Source organism: Propithecus coquereli, unplaced genomic scaffold (assembly GCF_000956105.1).
Source record: "Propithecus coquereli isolate 6110/MARCELLA unplaced genomic scaffold, Pcoq_1.0 Scaffold315, whole genome shotgun sequence".
In the NCBI taxonomy this organism is placed as follows: Eukaryota; Metazoa; Chordata; class Mammalia; order Primates; family Indriidae; genus Propithecus; species Propithecus coquereli.
The window spans coordinates 603,550-626,578 of record NW_012148786.1 but is presented as its reverse complement, the minus strand read 5'-3'; the positions used below and the strand labels follow the sequence as shown (position 1 = coordinate 626,578).

At 33.6% G+C, this 23,029-nt stretch overlaps 1 protein-coding gene across 1 annotated transcript in view; it reads left to right on the top strand.

The window, feature by feature from the left end:
- IKZF2 (IKAROS family zinc finger 2 (Helios)) overlaps positions 1–23,029 on the top strand; it is a 164,907-nt gene that overhangs the window by 100,600 nt on the left and 41,278 nt on the right. Inside the window, exons 5-6 of the mRNA XM_012650239.1 lie at positions 11,509–11,697; positions 18,393–18,560. Coding sequence (XP_012505693.1) covers positions 11,509–11,697; positions 18,393–18,560 — 357 coding nt within the window. The remainder of the gene's footprint in view (positions 1–11,508; positions 11,698–18,392; positions 18,561–23,029) is intronic.

The following is a 23,029-nucleotide window of genomic DNA, read 5'->3' as shown; positions in this document are numbered from 1 at the left end:
TGTCTTATCATTTAGACCTTCCTGGAGAAACATAGCTTGAATTTTTGAGTGGTCAGCTTGACATTTTAAAGCAGTGAGAAGTTGGGTCATTATTTCTAGAATACTACAGTAGTTAGAAGAAAAAGATTTAAAGTTCATTGCAGTAATTGCTGACAGCTTCCACAGAATGAGAGGTGCTTTTAGTAAGCATGTGCTGCCTTGAAAAAAGGCAACCTACTAGGAATGTGAAAGAAGACAGTGGGCTTTGTAAGATGAGAGTGACAAAAAGGTAGATTTGGGAATTCTTGTGCTCCTAAAATAATTACATTCATTTTGAAGGAAGAAAAGGATTAAAATGGCTTTTAGTGATTGTTCATGTGTTGATGGTCTTCAAGCAAAGAAAGACTCTAGGCATCTGAAATTAACACCTTATATATTTTCAGTAACTAAAAATACAAAACCTGGTGGCTGGGTTGTCACAGGGAGCAAGGTAGCTAGTATCACTGGGCTTGGTGCAATCCATGTGAAGTGCTGAGGTGATCCCTACTGTAACACCATTCCCCGCCTTGGAAACCTACAATTTGCCTCTTAGTCCCAGATGGGAAGGAAACTTGCAAACAGCCGCAAGCCATACATAATGGCAGGGTTCACATCCTGACAGGGACAGAGTAGAAAAAAGGAAACATTCAAAGGAGTCTTCATAACATTATTCGAGTCAAGGACTTTTTGCTTTTTGTGAAGGTTGAAATACTTTTCTAAAGTTTTATGTATGTTGTGTTTTTTGTTTTTTTTTCCTTCTCCTGGATGTCAGCCAACATTCAACTGAAGGAAACACATGAGGATGGCACATTAATCACATTTGACTATCTTCTGCTTAAGTAGCTAACGTTTATTGTTTAATGAAGAGCATCCTGCACATATACCAATGAGGTTCCCAGTATATATATTATGCATATCTATAATGTACATTCACACTTAAACATGCTCTTACCTATGACCTTAAGAAACATGTTAAGACATAGAATTAGGTATGCTGTTTCTAAGCCAGAAGTTTTAAATATATGATCTAAAGGTTAGATCTTTATCCAAACCCCAAACCTAGGAACAGATTTTATATAAATAAATTTATATTGTGATACTAAGTGACTAATAATTATTATACCAATTACACAAATTGTTATTTATATAAAACTTGAAGCATAGTCTGGTTGTATCCTGAACTCATAGGTACCACAGTCTGAAGGATCCTCAAGAGCCTTAGCCTCAGGCAGGTAGGCCGTTAATTATTTTACCTGCACAAATAAGTAGCATCACCTTCATTTCACAGATTAGGAAGCTAAACATCTTAGAAGGTAACCCGTGCAATTCTAGGTGGTGTAGACGTGATCTTCAATGCTAAATCACAAATTAATAGGAGGAATAAAATCCAGTTTGTATAAATGTGAGTCTATTTGTTATCTAACCAGAAAAACGTCAAGTATTTTAAAACAATTATTTTTTAAATGGATAAGGAACTCTCTTACATCTGAGAAAGGTAATATATGTTTATAGACTTTAAAAGAAAGCTATTTATATGCCCTTTAACTATATGAGACATGTCTGCCTACTTTGCTTTCTATAGTACATAGATCTATGTCATCACATAAATATGTTTCGTATACTTTAGTTATAAGCTTTAGAAAGCTGACTAAAGAGTGATTTAGAAATGGAGACAGACAACTCAATGAATAATCAAAACTTCAGTTCACAAGTAGACGAAATGCTTGAAATAACTACTTACAATCAGAAGTTATGTTTTTGAATTAGTGATCTTTATTTCTTGGTTATTTAAGCTCTACATTTTGCACTGAGATTTTATATTATTTGCATATTCTGAGGCCAGGGGGTACTTCTGAGTCTTTGTATTTCTCATTACAATATTTTACAATGCCTGGTTGCCCATATATAAAAGAAAAAAATAGATAGATGTGCATTCGTTTCACCCCTACCATGAAAGCAGGGACCATATCTGTCTTGTTCCCTGCTGCATCGTGGTACCTGGTACAGAGCAGATGCTCAGTGAATAGTTTTGAAAGATTTCTTAAGAGTACCATCCTTCATATTTTGGTTGTTGCAACACAAGTCTGCTAATAAGCACTTGTCTTTTGAAATTACTGCCATTCAAGCATTAGTTGTCTTGTGTTTTACACTATTTTAAACCCTCTTTGATTTTAGAATATATTCTATTTATATGTTACCCATTGAATGTATGCATTGCTGAAAAAATGGTGTGACTTGAACCCAACATGTCCTCGTGCTGTTTTACTCTCTTCGTGCTTATCCCTTATCTTGAGTACTGTCTTTTCTTCTTATGTAAATTATATGCAACCTGGAAGTACTATTAATATCTTAAATGCCACTTCCTTCATGAAGCCTTCTGTGTCTTCCCTGTACTTCTATGTAGTAAACATACCTCTAGAGTTATGTGTGTTTCTTGTAGGTTTATAAAATGCTTTCATATAGATCTATTAAGAAGCAAAATAGCTCTACACATGTTGTATATTATAATTATATTTAATATTGAGAAGGGCTCTAGGAGGCAAGTATTGTCATTGATTTTATAGACAAGAAAATCCAGACAGGTTTTTTAAGATCACATGATGATAAAATGAAAGAACTTGGCTTTAAACTCTAAGGTACTGGATCTAGATCCCATGCTCTTAACCACAGGGCTATTGCTTGCTCTGAGTGATTGCATGTTTTCCCAGTCTTAAGATTTTTATGTAGAAGATATTGTCCTCACTTTTATATAATAGGAAGAAGGGAGATATTAAATGACTTCTTAACATTCACACATGTTAAACATTTAAATAGGTATTTTAATCTAGCATATCCATTATTTAAGAATACCACATATATCTTTTGTTATTATGTTTTACCTTTTAATATATGCATTTCTATATGCCTATTTAAGTTTCTTTAGTTTCATTCATTAGGAGTAGAAAACTAGGTGTGAGCATTGAAAAAGAATTGTTGCTGCTACATTGTGGGGAATAAATATGTGGCACTGATTTGTTAAAATTTGCTTGGCGATTATCCAGATTAATTCCCCTTAATCATCACAAGTTTTCTCTTTGTCACTACTTGTTATGTCAGGTATTGCTTATACATTTCTAAGTGATCAATCCCTGCATCTCAGGGCCAAATATGGGCTGTTTATTTGACTTAGACAAATAGTGAAGTGTTTATGGAAGACACCAGGGAAAGAACTTCTGTAGCCTTAATCTCGATGTGGGTGACCCAAGGATATTTGAACCCAGGGTATGGAAAGCTGTTGGGTTCTGCTGTCGCTTCACTTCTGAGACCCAGTAATGCTGAAGTGAGTCGCACTGCTTTGGTTCCTCCCTCGGTTGCCGTTGCCCAGTGATGGAAACCCAGCCCCACTCCTTATCTTCTCTTTAGTGTGCAGGCAGCACTGTCTTCTGACCTAGTTTGAGCGTCCTTAGTGACCTCTGGCAATCCTATGTTGTGGGTCCCTTTGGGAACATGCCCACTCGGCTGGATTTTATAGTTATGATTTTCCTTCTTACAGAAGTTAGGTTAAGAATTTTGTACTCCCCTTATTAAAGAGATAATTTCACAATGTAATTTGCTTCACAAGCCTCCCACGCTTATGTTAAGCAGATGGTTGCCAAACACCAGTTCAAAGTAGATTGCTCTTATATGAAATAAAATCCATGCTCAGAAAATTTGGCAGTGTAAACTGGTCTTCTTCCAAAACAGGCTCTCAGACAAATTTCTCTTTACTCAAAACTGGCAAACTACTACACCTGTATTAGATCTGGAGTGAAAAACGGATCAAATGGTACACAGTGATTCAAAGTTATCTTTAACATATTGACATCCCTTTATTTCTTTACCAATTACTAGTAGTTGTTTTGCTATTGGTGACATAGAGGAAATAGCAAAAATTTGGTCATGAGATCTGGGTTCCAATCTCAGCTCTGACTCTGAATAAACTGTATGATTTGGCTGCTACTTCACCTATTTTGAGCTTCAGTTTCCTCATTTGTAAAATGAGAATAAAATTACATACTTCACAGAGTGGCTGTTGTGATTAAATCAGTTGATACATACCATGCACCTAAAGTCTTTCCTGTCACATAGTGGTCCTTTAATTAATGTGATGTTGATGATTTGTGTTTAAAACCTAACTCTGTATTGTTATATTTATTCGTCACCTGCAGTTAATTTATGCAAAGTCTCAGTAACCTAAAACCAGAAGTATAATATGTAAATCAGCAACAACAGTTCAAAAACACATATTGGGTGCCTAGTGTATGTAAGGATAGGATGGTTTGACAACCGTGGATAGAGTATTTCCTTTCAAGGACCTTGCACTATAGGCAGTGTAGAGTTAAGGTAAATATACTAATGAAAGCACTATAACGTGAGGTGATAGAAATGTTATGGGAGAAGAATTTTGTGCTCAGAAAACATCCATGAGAAAGGTAGGAAATAAGTGAGCCTTGAATTGTGTGCTAATTTTGATAGAAATAGGGGAAGAATTCCAGAAAATAATAACAGGAGCCAGGAAAAATAGTAAATAGAGATATATAGGATGTATTCCAAGAAAAGTGAGGATATGATGGGACCATGCTGTGGACATCCTTGAATTCCACAGCAGTACCTTTGCATTTAATTGGTAGGCAGTGGGCAATCATTGAAAAGGTTTAGGAGAGTAACACAAGCTGTTCATTTGAAAGATTAATCTAACAACTGAATATAGGATGAATTGAGGGAGTAGGATGTGGCAAAAGATTGAAGAGACCAGTTAGCTAGCTATTGAAATTGTTCCAAGTGAGAGGTTATGGGGATGTTAAAGTAGTTGTATTGCCCAAGAAAGTGCAAAAACAGATATGGATATTCAATACATGGCAGATATTGTATCTTTAGGATTTGGCAAATGAAATCTTTCATTTAAAGGATGGATAAAGGCATAGATTGCTATTTGCCTGTGGCATTTCTATTTAAGCTCAATTCATTTTCTAACATTGTACAGTTCTCATGAACTAGTTGTCTACCAAAAAAAATAGAAACTTCATCCTTGGGCTACAATGGTGTCACTGTGCTGGGTAATAAAGGTGTGTGTTTTGATGATATGCGTGCTACATAAGGTTTCATGCGTTGTGAGAGATCATCGGGGAGTTAGATGTTTTGCCCTCCTTTATTTTTTTTTTTTCCCGAGAAAGTAGGAAGGAGACTTTTTTGGTCTTTGTTTTTGTTGTGAAAGATTCATTTAAATGTAAATGAAATGCTATATGAACCACTCACAAGTGTGATTTATCTTTATATCAATAATTGACATAAGACTGTCAAAACTTGACCACAAAGGAATCCCTGAAATGCTATCCTTAACTGTTGGTTTAGAGAATAAAATTGATAATATTGATTTATCCCTCAAATTACTGTCTTTTCCTATCACTGATAAGTTATAACATGACAAAGAATATAGAAACTAATGTAAAAAGTAGAGAGGAGGAGGGAAAAGATTGAACATCAACAAATTCTTCAGCAACTAGCTGTCATATTTGGACCTACCCTAAGTTTGCCGTAAGACCAAAACAAATTTAAAAATTAGGAGGTAGTTGTTTTGAGTTAGACATGCATCCCAGTTTGGATAGAAAGTATTGATTCAATAGTTTGGTTTATAAGTATTTTTATCTGACCATTCTGGACTTGAATTCCAACTGTCTTCAAATGATGGACATAGTTTTATAGCTATTGAAAGATCTATTTGCCCATGACTGATTTTTGTCCTAAATATAATACTAATGCTGTTTACTTGTTTAATTGGAGTATCATGTCATAAAAATTGGGTAGGCTAAGAGGCAGAAGATCTTGAGCTGATAACAGGCTCACATTTACTAACTTTGTGTTCTTTGAAAAGTCACTTAACAACCCATGCTTCACTGTTCATCTGGGGCTGCCCTACCTATAATGCAGTCATTTCGAGTATCAAATGAGACAGAATATGTATTTTATAAGTGTAAAAACTGTGTTTATTATTTTTTCTGTCATTATTACTACTATTATTAAAAGCATTCTAAATCCTTAGTCTGTAAGAGATTACTTTATTCTAGCCTGCTGTTTTCAGGAATATCAAGTGTTATTGAAAAAGTTATAAAAGTGTTATTTTCCCCCATATCTTAGATGATACAAGTGGCTGAATCAGTATAAACAGATTTCTCAAGGGCCCACAACTAGTCAAGGCAGAACAGGAGATAGAGACCCTGGTTGCCTGCCTTCAATTGCAGAGTAACTTTTACTACACTATTCTTGGAAAAATAACAGTATGTCAGAAATCAGTACTTTCTTGATCTGGATTTACTCCCGGTGGGTTTAAGAAATTCACAATCTAGCTATATTGGGGAGAAAAATGAGGTGATGTGATGTACAGACTAGAATGCTACCCAGAAGTGGCTCAGCTGCAGTCCAGTGACACCAATGTCTGGACTTGTCCAACTGCTTATAAAGTGGATACTTTAAGGATGTTGTGAGGGAACAGTTTTGAAAGACTTACCCATTTATTTATCTACAGTTAAAAGGAACAAAGGTTTTATATTATGTGACATTTTGTTGAGGATATTAAAAATGAGATTGCATATACCTTAAAATAACTTTTGTTGTGATAATTGTGTAGACTGTTGGTAAATTCTTAGTAAATAATTGGGCTTTATATTAGAGTTTTGAAGGTAATTTATTTTTCTGACACATCATGTTATACACCTACTGAGCTATTAACACAGATTTAATCACATTTGGTGTTTCTGTTTCGTAAGTTTAAATGAAAGAGTTATATTAGTGCAGAAGCAACTGCAACAGGTAGACATATTGATTCAATTAGTGTGTATAACACCATTTCAAATATCTGCATAGTCTGGGAGAAATTGATGCTTATAAGTTATAAAATCCCTTAAGTGTCCTCTTTAAATTCTCACAAAACAGAAACCAAGTGTATAAAAGTCTACTTATACATCAACCTGAAAGGTCTCTTCTTTTACTATTTGGTGAATAAAGAATGGTATTTTAGCTATCATTTATTCAACACTGTGAAACAAATATTCTTTAATTCCCATAGTATTTACTTCCTTTAAAAATTAAAATTTAAAAAAAATATAATGGGAAACTAAACAGAAGTCACAATTTGATAGAAATTAATCTAGGAAACTTGTTTTCTACTCTCTAAGATCAACAAATATTATATCCTTTTAAATAGAACAAATAAATCATAATGCATCTGCATTATTAATGTTTTCCTGGCTAGGAAACTTGACTAAACTGCTTGTGGATTAATAAAATCAGGTCATACTAAGAATAAAGTTTTAAGTTGTAGAAAATTTGATGTACATATCCAAAAATGTTTTAATATTGATATTTTAAGTTCTGGTTACTATGTATTTACAGAACTTGAAATTTAAAAATTATAGGATTATTTATGAAAACCAAATTCTAATGATGAAGATAGAATTTATTCTCTTAATTTGACAATTCAAAATTAAGTGAATATATTTCATAATATATTTCATGCATATAAAATTTATTATATAACCAAATTATGTATGTTAGTAAAACATTTTCTGTACTCTTACTCATGAACTCTTTCATGGCTTATTTCAGAGTATATACTATACTGTTAATATGGATTTCTTATTTAAATTAATATTCTTTTGCGTTTAGCCTTAAACCTTCACTGTCATCTTTAGCAAAATATTAGGCAAGTAGTAAGTACTTAATATATTCTGATTCAGTGATTTTTACAGAGAATTCAGTGTTGTCTTTATTTCTTATTGGTTCAAGTGGATGGGTTCTATAAGTATAGAGTCTACAAGTGTATGTAACAACATTGTACATTTTATTTCCCATTTCATATATAAATGAAATTAGGGTTTTGATTTTTTAAAATGTTAGGTATTCCATGTTAATTGGAAACATCTTAAATTGTAAAAATAAATCATGGGAGAGTTTGAAAAAAACTTTTCTATTTAATAATTAAGATTTAAATAATACTCTAATTGTTTTTTCTAGAATTTCAACTTAATTTTAGTGAGATGGATTAAAAATTAATTACTGTGAGATTTTCTTTGTACATAGGCACCTATGCAAAATCTAATCTATGACGTGTATATTAGAAGGAGTAGCACTTTGATTTACTATATCAGTACAGAAAAGGGTGTACATTCATACATGATAAACACCATAATTCCTTAGAGTATAATATTGTTAGAGAAAAGATTACCATAGTGTTACCATTTCTTGTCTATTTCCATTTTAGCAAAACTTTATTTTTTTCTGTATTTATTTCATGCATATTCTTCTGTGGATACAAAATCCTAACTACATTTCTTATATCTACTGCTTTTTAAAAATGACATTTTTATCAATGGTTGGTTGATACTATGTTTTAATGTCCCTATTATAATAATCTCACTAGAGAGAAATGATAATATTGTAATGTCAGTCATATTCTTTTTAATTCTGTGCTATCTTTAAATTTACGAGGCCCATAGTTTTAGACTCAAAAACTACACTTTTAGGTATTTATTTCTTCAGTTCCTGAAATGGAATTCCAATAGACTTTATGCTCATTAAGTATATCTTATCAAATATTGGCTAACTCAGGAATATAAATGATAGCATTGCTGTGAAGCTTCTTGTCTTTAGTATATTGCTTGAAATCAACATGTGGAAAAATTTGTTGACAGATTGGTGTAAAGTCATATAGTATAAAATTATGCTTTTCATTTTTCTTAATTTTTATTTTAAATGATAATTATGAATGAAATATGGAATTATATAGGGCAACCAATATCATTTTGCTTTGATTAGAAAAGTCTTCCTTATCAGAAAAAATATCATGGAAGAATTTCTTGCAGTATGGAAAACCTATTGAAGCAAGATATAGAACCCAGAAGCCATAATTGCAAACTGAAAACTTTTAACATGTGAAATTAGCATGTATGCCAAAAAATACCCTTGATTAAAAAGATAAATGAAACTATTTGCAAAACACAGTGCTATAAGTTCCTTAGTATATAAAGTTCATTTAAATTCAGTGAGAAAATATCAATAACCTATTAGAAAAATGGGCAAACAACTTTGATAAACAAGTCTCAGAAAAAATAAAGAATTGCATTCATAATTTAAAAATGCATATTAAAACTGATAAAATACCAGTATTAACATATCCGATTGACAGTTCTATGTATTATAAAATAATGTCTGTAACAGCAGCAAACAAGAAATAATCTTCAATTTCTAGCAATAGGGTCTGAATGAACAAATTATATTACATTTATAAAATGGATTTAGAAATGCTTTGGAATTTGAAATAGTATGGTTGCTTTTGAGATAGGGACTGAGAGATTGTGAGCGTTAGGTAGAAAAGGACTTTTTTTTGTTTGTTTTTTTGAGACAGAGTCTCACTCTATTTCCCCGGCTAGAGTGCAGTGGTGTCATCATAGCTCACTGCAACCTCAAACTCCTGGGCTCAAGCAATTCTCCTGCCTCAGCCTCCCGAATAGCTGGAACTACAGGCATATACCAACATGCCGGCTAATTTTTCTGCTTTTTTGTATAGATAGGCTTCTCGCTCTTGCTCAGGTTGGTCTCAAACTCCTGGCCTCCAGCCTCGGCTTCCAACAGTGCTAGGATTACAGGCGTGAGCCACTGCGCCTGACCATTAATTTTTATTTTTTATCTTTTATGTCGTTTGATTCTTCTTTATTATGTCCATGGCTTCTTTAGACATACAAAACAAGCTTAAAGCAATAAAATTCTTAATCAACTTAGTAAAGCATCTCAGTGAATACTGCTTGAACATCTCCTATATACCACCAAGTTCTTGAGCATGCTGGGGATATAAAAATGGGTAAAAAGTTGTCCCTATGTTCTCCATAATCAGTAAGGCAGTACAGATTCATTAATAGGGTGAAACTCAATGTAGTATCTACTGTATTAGAGATGGGTCCAGGAAGAATGTATAACCCTTTGTAGATCTTAGAGTAGTTTACAAACCAAAAGTTAATTGGTTGTCACAAAAACCTTATGATATAGAGCACTGTATGTCCAGAGAAAAATAATAGATAAGCACATTTCCTGTATTTACTTATTTAATGCTCCCATGAACCCTAGGAAAGGGGTACCATTATCATCCACATTTTAGAGACGACATAGTGAATTTACGTTCTTTAAGGTGTCTAAGATCATCACTGTGAACAGATAAACTATCCTACTCAAACTTTATTCAGTAATCTGAATTCATCTCCAATTTACAAACCAAAGATGTAAGATTTGGAGATTAAATAATTAGTTCAAGATTGTACTGCTAGTACTCTTGAACTGCACTCCCTCTAGCTCAAGATAGGAGCAGGGGAAGAGCCATTTTAAAGCCCTCTCTCTAGTGATAAGTACTAATGACAAATCACTGAATGTGTGGTTTCTCTAAGAAAACAATGGCAGTGAAAAGAACTTACTTCCTTTTTATGAAAATATTTCCTCTATTCAAGTAGTACCAAATAACTTGTTTTGCTCAGTAACTTTGATATGATTTCTTAAGAAATTTTCAAGATTACTGGATAAAATACTGATATTCAGTTAAAGCTTGCTCCTGCTTTGTGAAAAGACTCTGTCAGCAATCCAGAATGAGGGCTGTGCTAACAAAATTCCAACTTTTCTGTGGGATGATCCAAAAACAGCAAACAAAAGGCATTAAATTTCTTAACAGTCGCAAGTGTGTACTTGCATGCTATGCCATTCCTGTCATTAGCTGATGTTTGGTCTGCACAGATTGGAGTTAGAATAGTTTGATTTGCAGACTAATATGTTCCATAGAGAATTTCTTTATATAGGGGAAAAAAAAGCAGAATAACTTAAGAGCATGTGAAGTCTGTGCACCCTGCCCTACATTTATATGGCTCTTAACTGGATATATGTGTTTAGTCTGATTTTAGAACATACGCCGTTGACAGTGTGCCTTCATATGTCAAAGACATTTGCTAGATTAAGATCCTGAGTTGTTTCTCTTGCTCTGTTCAGAAGCAGGTTTACACAAGTACTCAGATGTGAAATAGACAATATAAAGTATATATCCTGATTGTTAAATTAAGAGGAGGCGTACCTCAGTGAGTTAAGCAATATTTAATCTTGTCTTCCATAATCCTATTTTAGCTATAGTAGCCTTAGTGACAAACTCAAACACAGAATTATTTAAAGACTTGCTTAAAAAGTAATTACTTGAGTTAAAGAAATAAATGTGTACAGAAATACAGGGTCATTCTGTTTACCTAGAGCTTTCTGGAGTCATCCTTTCATGCCTTTTCACTAAAATATCACAGAGTACACTATGTATTAACATGGCATTTGGTGATGAACTATATTCTACTTAATATATCCCTTTCACCCATTTAGTAGAATAGCAATGGGTGTGAAAGAGATGTAGGTGAGAACACATAGTATGTACTTAAAATTTTTTTTCTTTTGAAATTACAGCAAATTCAGTAAAGGTAGAAATGCAGAGTGATGAAGAGTGTGACAGGAAACCCCTGAGCCACGAAGACGAGATCAGGGGCCATGATGAGGGTAGCAGCCTAGAAGAACCCCTAATTGAGAGCAGCGAGGTGGCTGACAACAGGAAAGTCCAGGAGCTTCAAGGCGAGGGAGGAATCCGGCTTCCGAATGGTAAACTGAAATGTGACGTCTGTGGCATGGTTTGCATTGGGCCCAATGTGCTTATGGTACATAAAAGGAGTCACACTGGTAAGCAGCTGAAAGAATAACCTGATGACTGCCTGTGACATCTGATGTTGATATTACCTGACATCTATTCTCTTTCCTTTTTATTCAGGGGTGGCAATGGTGAAACTACCTTTTCAGAATTCTGCTAGTATTGGATTGCAGAAAAACAGAGAGTAGCCTGGGTCTTGACTTCCAGCCTTCAAATCTGAATAACATATCAGAAAAGAAGTTTGGGATTCAGTTTCCACAGTTCTTAATATAGCAATAATATGATAAGGGTTCACAAGGTATAGGAGAATTTCATTGTGTAACTTAATCTTTTTGTATTTCTATACTTATTTTACCATACCCAGGGGCAGGTAATATAGTTTAGTAGCTAAGAGTTTATACTACAAAGTGGCAGTCATGCATTTATATAGGGGTGAATCATTTTCACTTTATCAAGTTAACTCTTTGGAATAGAATTTCTAATCAGTCTTTGCTTAGCACAGGTCTTGGTAGTAGGCAGGTAGTTTTTGTAGTTCAGGGATGTTATTACCTTCCTGTAATTTTTGGCTATAATTTCTGCAAGGAGACATGTGGGGTTGAAGATGAAAAAGGGTGGCGGGCATGCAGGTGGAAATGTGTAATCATGGAATAGAGTTAGGAAAAAGCCCCCAGATTAATTTAATTTGTACTTTTAGACATTTAGGAGGTGGAAACTCCTTCATGAAAACCAAGCGAATGAGAAGCCTTATTTAAATCTCTCAAAATCCTTTGCCAAAATTAAAAAAAAACAACAAAAATGACAGAAATGAGATCGTGGTAAGATAGGAGGATTGTTGATTTTTAAAAGAAAGTTTCAAGCTCTTATAAAAATTAGTTTAAAGGTAATGGTAGCTTTCACAATGCAAAGTAGCAAAATATTAATAACTAATCTCAGTTTTAAAATATATTCTTTTGGAAGAGAAATCACAATAAAGAAATTTGTTTTATAGTTTTATTTCTAAACAATCAGTTTAGTAATTAGGTGCTTAAAACAGGAAAGATATAAGGTATATTGAAGTCTTTTTTAGTCCAAACCTCTCATTTTATACTTTAAGAAACAGTCAAGTGATTTGTCTATTATCCCTTATGTAGGTAAGGGCATTACTAAGGCTGGAACCAAGGTTTTCTGATTCCCAGACTGGTTTTGTTCAAATACACTAGCCTTGGTATATCAATATACTAACAATTTATTATCACGTATGACCTAGGCTAATATTTTAAAAATTACAGTGAGAAGTTACACATTAAAATTAGTGTTATAATCAAAATCATCTGCTTTAGAACATGTATACTTATTCCAACCATAAGGTCAGTTACATTTTGCTTATTTTTTTTAATTTCCTTTTTAAACAGTGTCATATTTTTAAAATATGAGTACAATTTTTTCTTTAATTTTTAAGAATAGGAAAGGATAAAAGATCAAGCTTGGTATCTATTTGATGAGACAAAAGGGAAACGACTATTAAATAATCTACTTTTCATCTATGCTTATGAAGTAATTCTAACTACAGTTCTGAAAAGCAAGTTCCACAAAGCTGTAATATATTCATTGTGTCAGAGTGATTATATTGAGGAAGATAACACTAATTCAAACGTGTAACTTCTATTAAAATACAAACTAAGCAAAATCAGTCTAATGACTTTTTGCTTAAATTGCATATAGTGCTAATTTTAAAACTGAGTAATATTCTAAAAACAATTTTTGAAGATTTTTTAATAAACCTTTTATGTTCTAAGTTAAGAAATTTCAATGAACTAGAGTATCCTTTCTTGAAAATTTAGGTTAATTAATGTTTCACTGTATCTACATGAGGTAATATTCATGAGGATTGTTAGTGTGTAAATACAATAATAATTATATACCTACTCTACTGTCCATTTGCTATGGACTATAGTGGTAGAGTTGAATTATTTTAATTCTGAAAATATATTTGACATGAAAAATGTTTAGAAATAGTTATATAGATTTCCACAAGTCCTAGGAGTGTAAGCCCAAGGAGTATGAACTAAAACAATCATTTAAAGTACACTTGAAACACTATGAACTTTTTTTGCTAATCAACGTTTATTGGAATATTTTACCAACTATTACACTTTCTTCAAATCTGAAAGATTGTTGTTAAAGCTAATAGCTATTCATGGAAGAACTTGAGATACCTACCATGCTTTGTTGACTTTAAAATTGTGGATATGACATCTTTAAATTAGACATTTTAACATGTATTTATGATGACCCTGTTTATACATCTGAGTGGGTCCTGACATTTTTTTTGCAACTCCACTTAAATGCTATTGGAGAATTGAAGGTTTACTTGTGTTTCTTTAATTTAAACTAGATTGAGAAAAATGTAGTCAGAATCAAGTCATTAACCAAATGTTATTTTCCCTTAACACCACGTACCGTCTTCATTTTAGAATTTCCTACTCTTACCAATTATTTATAGCTAATATAAAAGACACCGTCTTAAATCCTTATAAAGCCTTTGGGAAACATTTTTTTAGTGTTTTTATCTTGTAGAATATCTAATATGAAAATAATAGTGAAAAAAGATGCACAACCACCAAATTCATTACAACAGCATGAAGTATTAGATCTAATTCATTTCTTCTTCTCTTTCATTTCATACGCTACTGAAGTGCCAATTCCAGTGTCTTATAAATGGCTTGATGTTATTTCTTTGGTATTCCTACTTTAGTAAGAAATCGGGTAATATTGTCATCGGATACTCCAGGCACTCTTCACTGGGAATATAGAGAGAAGTAAATAAGTAGGGATAGCAAATCAATTCATGCATGAACACTAATCGATGGGAACATTATAAACATATCCTTAATTTTGCCCCTCTGTGGGGTAGAGTACTCCCATCTCTGAAACTACGTTTTCAGCACCATACTTTGTACATTGCAGCCTTATGGAGCCATTCTCTTGCTCCAAGGCTCTCTCAACAGGTTCTTTGAGATTTTGCATATTTGTAGGTGGTTGTCCCATCCAACATAGGAGCGCCCTGTGTCTTTGATTCACCAAAGCAATTTGATGTACCTATCATTTACATTTCAACTAAATATTTAAGCACATATCTAGAAATATGTGTTTATAAAAGTAAACTATCAAAATATAATTTATTCCATAATAAAAATAATGTATAACATCATTCAGTTAATAACTAAAAATAACCAGAAGATTGGTAGACTGTGTTTAAAAAAATATACAACAGATTGAGAATGCACATGAAAAATACCATGACCATATCTTAATTGTTCTTCTGGATCCAGAATTGTTAGTCAAGATTGTTGTGCCCACCAGTGGAAAGGTTAATGATTACAAACACAATAACTTATTTAATTTTTTCAACTTAGATTACTTTATAATATCATTGATACAGTTAGTAAATTTGTGAGGTTTTCTGAAAATTTGCTTTGATCTACATATAAAGAACATGATTAATATTTTTTCAAAGTCTAAACTGATTGTCAAAAGGCTGATTCAGTCCATTTAGTTTAAAGAACAAATTATTAAAAAGAAATAATTGAGATGTTTTGTTTAAAGTTGCATGGACAGTATGGAGTTTTTTCCATGTCTGACATTTGCCTAGACAAAAAGTAATTAACTGAACCTTTTACTTATCAGATGATTTTATACATGTCTCTGTAATGTCTAGGCCAGGAATTATGCCACGACATCGAATAAAAGGTTTGCTGATGTTTTACAGAAATGGCTTTTACAAAAATTGAATTAATTCACTTTTTATTTGTTATTAAACAGATATGACTCCCACATTTGGGTAATTCTTGAAATATAATTTATGTATACCCAAAACCAATCTCCTAAGTTACCTGTTTTCCTCCTGGTTTCCAACAGTAGTGTTATTGAGGGTTTCACTGTAATTCCAACTAACATTAATGTGGAACATAATAAAACAACTGGATTGTTGAAATGATTATTGTTTCATATAATCAAGACACTAAGAGGAGTTAAGCAGATTTCAGCCTAAAATGAGGAAAGCCATAGAATTAGTATCCAAAAGTAAGAAACATCTATCAAGACTTATTCGTAATTCAAGTCAGTGTTTCTCAAAGCCTTATCTGGTTGAAATGAAAGTGCATTATTGTCAGTACCCCTTTTCTCTTACCAAAAGAGGAGCATGACTGGTTACTTTCATCATGCCTTGTTCTTATGTTTGGCCATGGTTACTTACCAAAGGCCTCTGCACTACAACTTCAACACGTAGCAACAGGACAATATTTCCAGATATACCTAGAGCACCTTTCATTCTTTCTACTCCATTTGACGATGATCATGTAAATTCAAAAGTAATTTCTTATTAAAAAATTGAAAGTATCTGGAGTATGTTGCAAATTTAAAACCTAAATTACCCTGTTGTTAGTCTCATTAAACTTAATTAGGTAAACTAAAAATTTTTTTAGAAAAGATTTATACCCATTATTTTTTCTTTTTTAGATTAGCATCATTTTGAACAATGAATTAACTACTCTAAACTAGGGATTTTTAAATATTTCAACCCAAAGATTGTAGGAGGCTTAAAGAAAATCTAAGTCAGCATGCTATAGGGGTATTTTCTAAAGGCAAACATGATTTCAAATTTTTTTGTTCACTACACTCACTAGTTTAATTCCTTTGTAAAGTTATTGCATTCTAATTTGTTACTTGCCTGGGAAACCTTACATAGAGAGGATCTAAAAGTAAAATCAAATATTTGGAGTGAAAAGTATAATTTATATTTGCTATTTTTTTCTTTCTTTAAAAAGTCAACTTGTGAAGGAAATGCTTCTGTCCTTCCCTTTATTACTATGCAATTCCATGGCAGGGGTGGACAGTAGAATATGATGATTTAAAAACTTGCAGACTGTTAAAGAATCAAAAATTAAGTTGTATATGTGTGTGAAAAATAACATATCTGCCAAAATTGGATTTATTTAAAAACTCTGATTATTTTGTAAGACTTCATATAAGGGGTTTTAGGTTTTACCAAATTAAACTAGTTAAGGAAAATACAATTTAAGGTAACTTTAACCTGATAGATAATTTTTTCAACCATATACATCAATATAGGACCTCTTGTAGATGTAGTTCATGAGAGCTCCAGATTTCTTAAGAAGAAACCTTAACCCCCCCACCACACATGCCGTTTACACTTTTTTGGTATCAGTAAGTTCCAGAAGGAATAGGCATTACAGAATTTTAGGTACATCTAATCTATCCATTTTTCACTTTCTCTAGGTTTTACAACATATATATAACAGAATTTGCAGATCTGCTGCCAAAAAGTGATTGCAGTGTATCTTCTTTATACTTCCTAGCTTTCTTTAAAGAATCATTGAGTTTGCATTATATCAAAGGGCAAAAAATAACTAAGGTTTTATTATTAACCATTAATATTGTTTCAATTAAACACATAAAACATGACAATTCAATGTAAGTTTCTTGAAAAACTATTAGAATTATAATCATCTAGCCTTAAGTACAGAAATGGTCCAATTCAATGTAAAAGGAAGTGTTTCTTTAATTTTCCTTTTATTCTAAACATGGAGCTTTAGTATGTAACATTTTACTATTTATTTATGCATTACTTTATATTTTATTTCATATCCGTCTTCAGAGATAGACAACTTAAAATAAATTATTTTCTTCCGGGTTTAATAATTTTATCAGTTTGACCCTACTTGCCAATTTTACTGCTTCATTACCTACATATTTTTATGTTTGTCATTGGTGACGGCCAGTTGATGGCAATAGACTAAATTGATAATTGAGGCTTAACCAATATTATAGCAACTTCAGTAATAGAAAAGGGAGAAAAGATTCCTATCAAACAAATAATTTTCACAAAATAAAGAGAATATACAGGAAATGTCAGGATAAATAATTTTCTTAGGGTTTTCCCTGTTATCTCAGGAAATTGCCTAAGGTATTACTATTAGTGACAAGGAGAATCAAGTAGACGTGGGCTATATTTGGAGATTCTTGTGGTAGTGAGCTTTGTAAGCTGGTTCACTTGCTGTAACTTTTTTGGCTCCCTTTTCCTTATTAGCTAACTGAGGGAGTTAAACTCCAGATACCTTTCAACCTAGAATTCCTGTGAATTTTAAAGAGATAGCACGGTAAAATAAAGAGAATAAGATTTTGTGGTCAGACAAACCAGTTCAGTTCTCAGCTCGAGTACTTAGTAGCTCTGTTACTGTAATCACATATGTTCTCAAGTGAATAATTTCTTTATTTGTAAATTGAAATTAATAACACCTAATTATTAGTGTCATTGTGAGGATTGAGATATTGTATGTAAAGCAACCAGTAAGACAGTAAAGTGACGGCATCTAGTTCAGCCAATGCTAAATGCTGTTTTTATTCTTTTGAGTCAATGACAGGAATCTTATCAAATGCATATGAAGAGGGGAAATGGCCACTTGGCCTAATGCTTGACACCTTGGTACTGTACTGGCAAAGCGAATTCTAGGAAGATAAATGTTTAGAAGACTTATGGGGGAGATGAACTTTCTTAGCATAGAGAACTGGCTCTGGTTAACAGAGGATGGCAAATTAGTCATGTGCACATAACCTACTTGATCTTTCCCACTTCTGCTCCTTGCTGCAGGTGAACGCCCCTTCCACTGTAACCAGTGTGGAGCTTCTTTTACTCAGAAGGGCAACCTTCTGAGACACATAAAGTTACACTCTGGAGAGAAGCCGTTCAAATGTCCTTTCTGTAGCTACGCCTGCAGAAGAAGGGACGCCCTCACAGGACACCTCAGGACCCATTCTGGTAAGTGACACCAACTCTTTGAGAAGAAAGCTAGAATGTGAAAATGTGGAAGAGTGCTATAGAATAATACTAAGTAATTTATAGCTTTGGTGTGTACCTGGGAAAGACCTAGGCAATATTTTTATTTGTGCACATTAAATAACTGATGAATCTGCAGGAAGCATATGGTCCTTTTTTAGACTTAAAGACCTGGCAAAAAGGAGCACCATCAACTGAGGAGTATCTTGTCTCAAGATACTGGAATAAGAAAAACAGCTGTTATATAAATTTTCTGTTTTTAAATTTTACAATTATTAATGCAGCAATGATGATTAATCCAGGATAATTGAAGATCCAGTAAAATATTACAGTTACATTCTGAATTTACTACAGAGGAGATGAAAACTATAGGGTTATTTTGTTTGTTTTTTTAACTAATAGAATGTTTAGGCTGGGACCTCAGTGAGAAAATTAAATATTGTTATTTTTAAACTTGAAGTTATTATACTCATTAAAAAGTTGGCTGTTAGAATGTTTCATACTCTATTTTAATCCTCTTTGTATCTTTAGTTCTCAAACTATAGTCATTGGACACTATCTCTGCTTCATAAATCATTTAAAAATTAGAATGAGTTTTGATTTTTTTCAAACATGCCAGAATATAGTACATAAAAGAGAAAGAATGATCAGAAATCTGAATGAATCTCATTTGACTTTTAGCATGAATTGCCATTACCAAGAAGTTAAAGGTGGAAAATTAATATATAACACTCTTAAGCCAGTTTTATTTGCTCCTTCTGTCCATAATCATGTACTAAATTTTAATTTATTATGAAGATATAATGGAAGTAATATCTTCACCTGCATTGATAAATTGCATTAGAGAGTGCTGAGGTTGTGAGGTAATGCTTGTTGTGTTATCTTTCTTTGCATTTTTCCTGTTAGTCTTTAAAGCCTTAGTTTTTTAACATGAATGTGAATTATGTAAAACTACTTCAGACATTAACTCTTAAATTTGGAGTAATTACAAAAAATGAACATTAAACAAAATATTCTAAGTATACATTTTTCTTTCCTCCCTGACTTAAAGTAATTCACTCACATCCAACTGTAAGATTTTATGTTTTATTTTAAAATTATGCTATGAAAATTATATCTTAAAGTGGTATCATTTTATTATGAAAATTATTTTTATTGAATGATATTTTTAAGATATGACAGGTATTTCCTTTAGCTAGCCACATACTCTGCCTTATTAAAGCATTATTGAGTTGTCCAAGGATTATATAACACATAGATGTTCATGAATATATATTTTTGCCTCAACTATATGCAATAGATAACTTTAGACATGTACTTCATTCTTTTCAAAATTGTGTTGCTTTTAATATCATGGTTTTGTGTATAAATATTACTTTATCTTCATAAAAAAAGATATGGTCCTTATAACTGTTTTGTGCTGATTTTGCTACTTAGTTTACCATGTCATGATTTTTGCAGATATATAAACAGATAATAGTCAAATTGGGTAATTAAAGAGAGTTTAATGGAGTGCCTATTAGGGAAGGGGCATCCGGCTAATGCATCATCAAGAGGTTGCATCAATTCATTCTTACTTCTAATTGAAATCTAAAATATTAGTCATAACTAATGTTGTTCATAATAGGTGGAACATAAAACAGAGCTGTTTAAGTCCATGCTTCTCTGATTGGTCAGAAAGCTCAAAATTGATCAGTATAGCTTTCTTCATCCACTCAGTTCCATTTTTCCTTACTCTTACCCTCTGTTTAGCACCTGGGCTAGATTGAGTTTTTCATCTAATAGGTGATCCAAACCTTAATTTCTATAAGTTCTAAGTCTTTGGTGTTCCCGTCTTTCTCAGATTACTGCATTTGTTTAATAAACAAAATTATTGGACAGGTATTTTTAAAGAGATGCCCCATCGAATCTCCTGAATTCAAACCGTAGTTCTCCTTGTGCCCATTGTATAGCAGCAACCCACAATCATCTTGATAGTCTGGCAAAATTATCAGCCCGTCACTGTAAGTTCAGCAGCTTGAGATATCCAAAATAGCCAGTGAATATTCTTGGCTTCCAATACAACAGAACTAGAACTCTGAACCCTGGTGAAAACATTCTTCCTTTTGTATCAGAGATTTCCAAAACCACCAATCTGAAGGTTTCAGGACAGATTAAAAATTCTTTAAATGGGTTATTCGATGTACTAGAGTGGCCACTTCTACCATAACCTCTTTGTTCCCATACTCATGCATTCTTGCTATGGAGGAGATAACTGGCCATATATTATATCCTGTAGAACACACCCTAACCTAACTTCTCCCAACTGGCAACCATACATGAACCACCACTCCATTAGTAGGCCATTTCACCACTCCATTTAGCCAGCTGAGTCTGGGCATGAGGTATGACCAGTGAATGCTATACGTTTGTGTCAACTGTATTTTCTTTGCTATTGAGATAAGTATCCCAGTTAAAGGCAATGTTGTAAGAATACTCTGGTAATTGGTAAATCATTCTGTTAAACCCATGCATGAAGGAGCTTGCAAAAGTATTGAGGGGGAAGGGAAGGCACATACATATCCTGAAAATCTGTCAATTTGTATCAGGATAAATTTCAGCTTCCTTCACGTGGGAAGGAGTCAAATGTAACCTACCTGCCACCACCTGATTGTTCTTCCTGGGGAGTGGTGCTGTATCAGGGTCTCAGCCCTGGAAAATTGTGAGCTCAGCAGTGGTGGTAGTTAAGTTAGTCATGGAGGGGAGGAAGTCCATCTAGTTGAATTCATACACAGTTTCCATCCCTGCTCCCATTATCACTTTGTACATTGGCCTGTTGAGCAAGTTCCAGGTTAGCCAAGAATCTGACTGCCATCCATAAGATCCATAACTTTGTCCAGATTACTAAGAGCCTTCTCTACTGTGGAATTCACTAGAGGGAATTCACATAGGATACCATATCATCACATTTTGTACCAATTCTGAAAGATACATCCACATAACTCTGTCCTAGACATTCTGTCACCAGTTTTCCAATTTTGTTCTTTAAGTCCGTGACCATACGGCCATGCCATATATCATTACCTCAGTTATCTCTTCTTCCCTGCAAAGTACACAGTCAAATGTACTAGCTGAAATTCTGGCTGCTGGGGGATATCATTTTACCACTGTATATCAGGGCCAGCCTCCTTAAGTGGACCTGTAAACACAGTTGTCACAGCTTGTACCAAGCCCTGCACAACCCATTTACAAACTAGATCCACACCGTTTCATCCTCCATTACTTGGTCATTAAGAACACTCGTGAAGCCAAAGGTGAAAGCTGAAGGGACCAGATGGTGAAACAGAAGTAACAGATATCAGGGACACCTGAGCTACTTGCTCATGCAATGTATTTAGGCTTCCTCAACCTGCTTGGTCCTGGTTTCATTTAACAATGAAATGTTATTGTATACATATTGCTTTATGATGTGTTGAACCAGATAATACCTAGCTCATGATGTGCAGTTTGGGCCAATAGTCATTTGGGGTCCTGTGACCTGGCACTCAGTCTTAACCATAGTCCAATAGCAAATTAAGAGCTACTTTTCAATTGGAGAATAGTTATTGGTAGAAGATTGCATGTCTATTACAAAATCACTAGGAATCTTCATACTGATGCTTCCATTGGCAGAGATGTCATACAGCATCTCTGTTTCCCACAGACATTACCAAAAGTCACTACAGCTGCTGGATCTTAAAGCCAAAGGTATAGGGCAGCTTTCATTATGGCAGAGGTATGCTACAGGTCTTTTTCTTGCCCCAGGCTCCTCTCAACATAGTCAACTCTGTGGATTACCTAGTACATGCATGAGAGCAGCATACCCAATGTGGTCTATGTTGCTTCCAAATTCTAAAGAGGCCACCACTTTTGTGCTTCATTCTTCATGATGGAAGGTACAAGGTGCAGCAATTTATCACTTACTGTAGAGGATCTATTTCAGCATGCCCAGACCACTGGACCCATAAAATTTCACCAGTGTTGAAAGTCTCTGAACTTCCTTGGAGTTTATCTTCCATTCTCTAGCATATATCTTGGATGTTTACTACTTTCTGCTCACCAAGTCCTATCAGTGTAATGTCATGAATGTAATATTCCAGCTTGAAGTTTTGTGGGATGTCAAGATGAACAAGATTTCTCCAGACTATATAATGACAGAGAGGAGAGTTGACCTAGCCTTAAGGTAAGATAGTGAAAGTATGCTGTCCCTGCAATGTAAAGGCAAACCGCTTCTGATTATCTCTGTTGATAGGAATTACTTTAAAAAGAAATCAAATCAGTAGCTTCGTGCCTGGTGTCAGGGACTATGTTAATATGCTTCAGTAAAGATTCTATAGTTAGAGTTGCATCTGCAGTTTGCATTATTATGTTATTAAATATGTATTTATCCACAGGACCATCAAGATTGTCCATTAGCCTAACAAACATTTTAA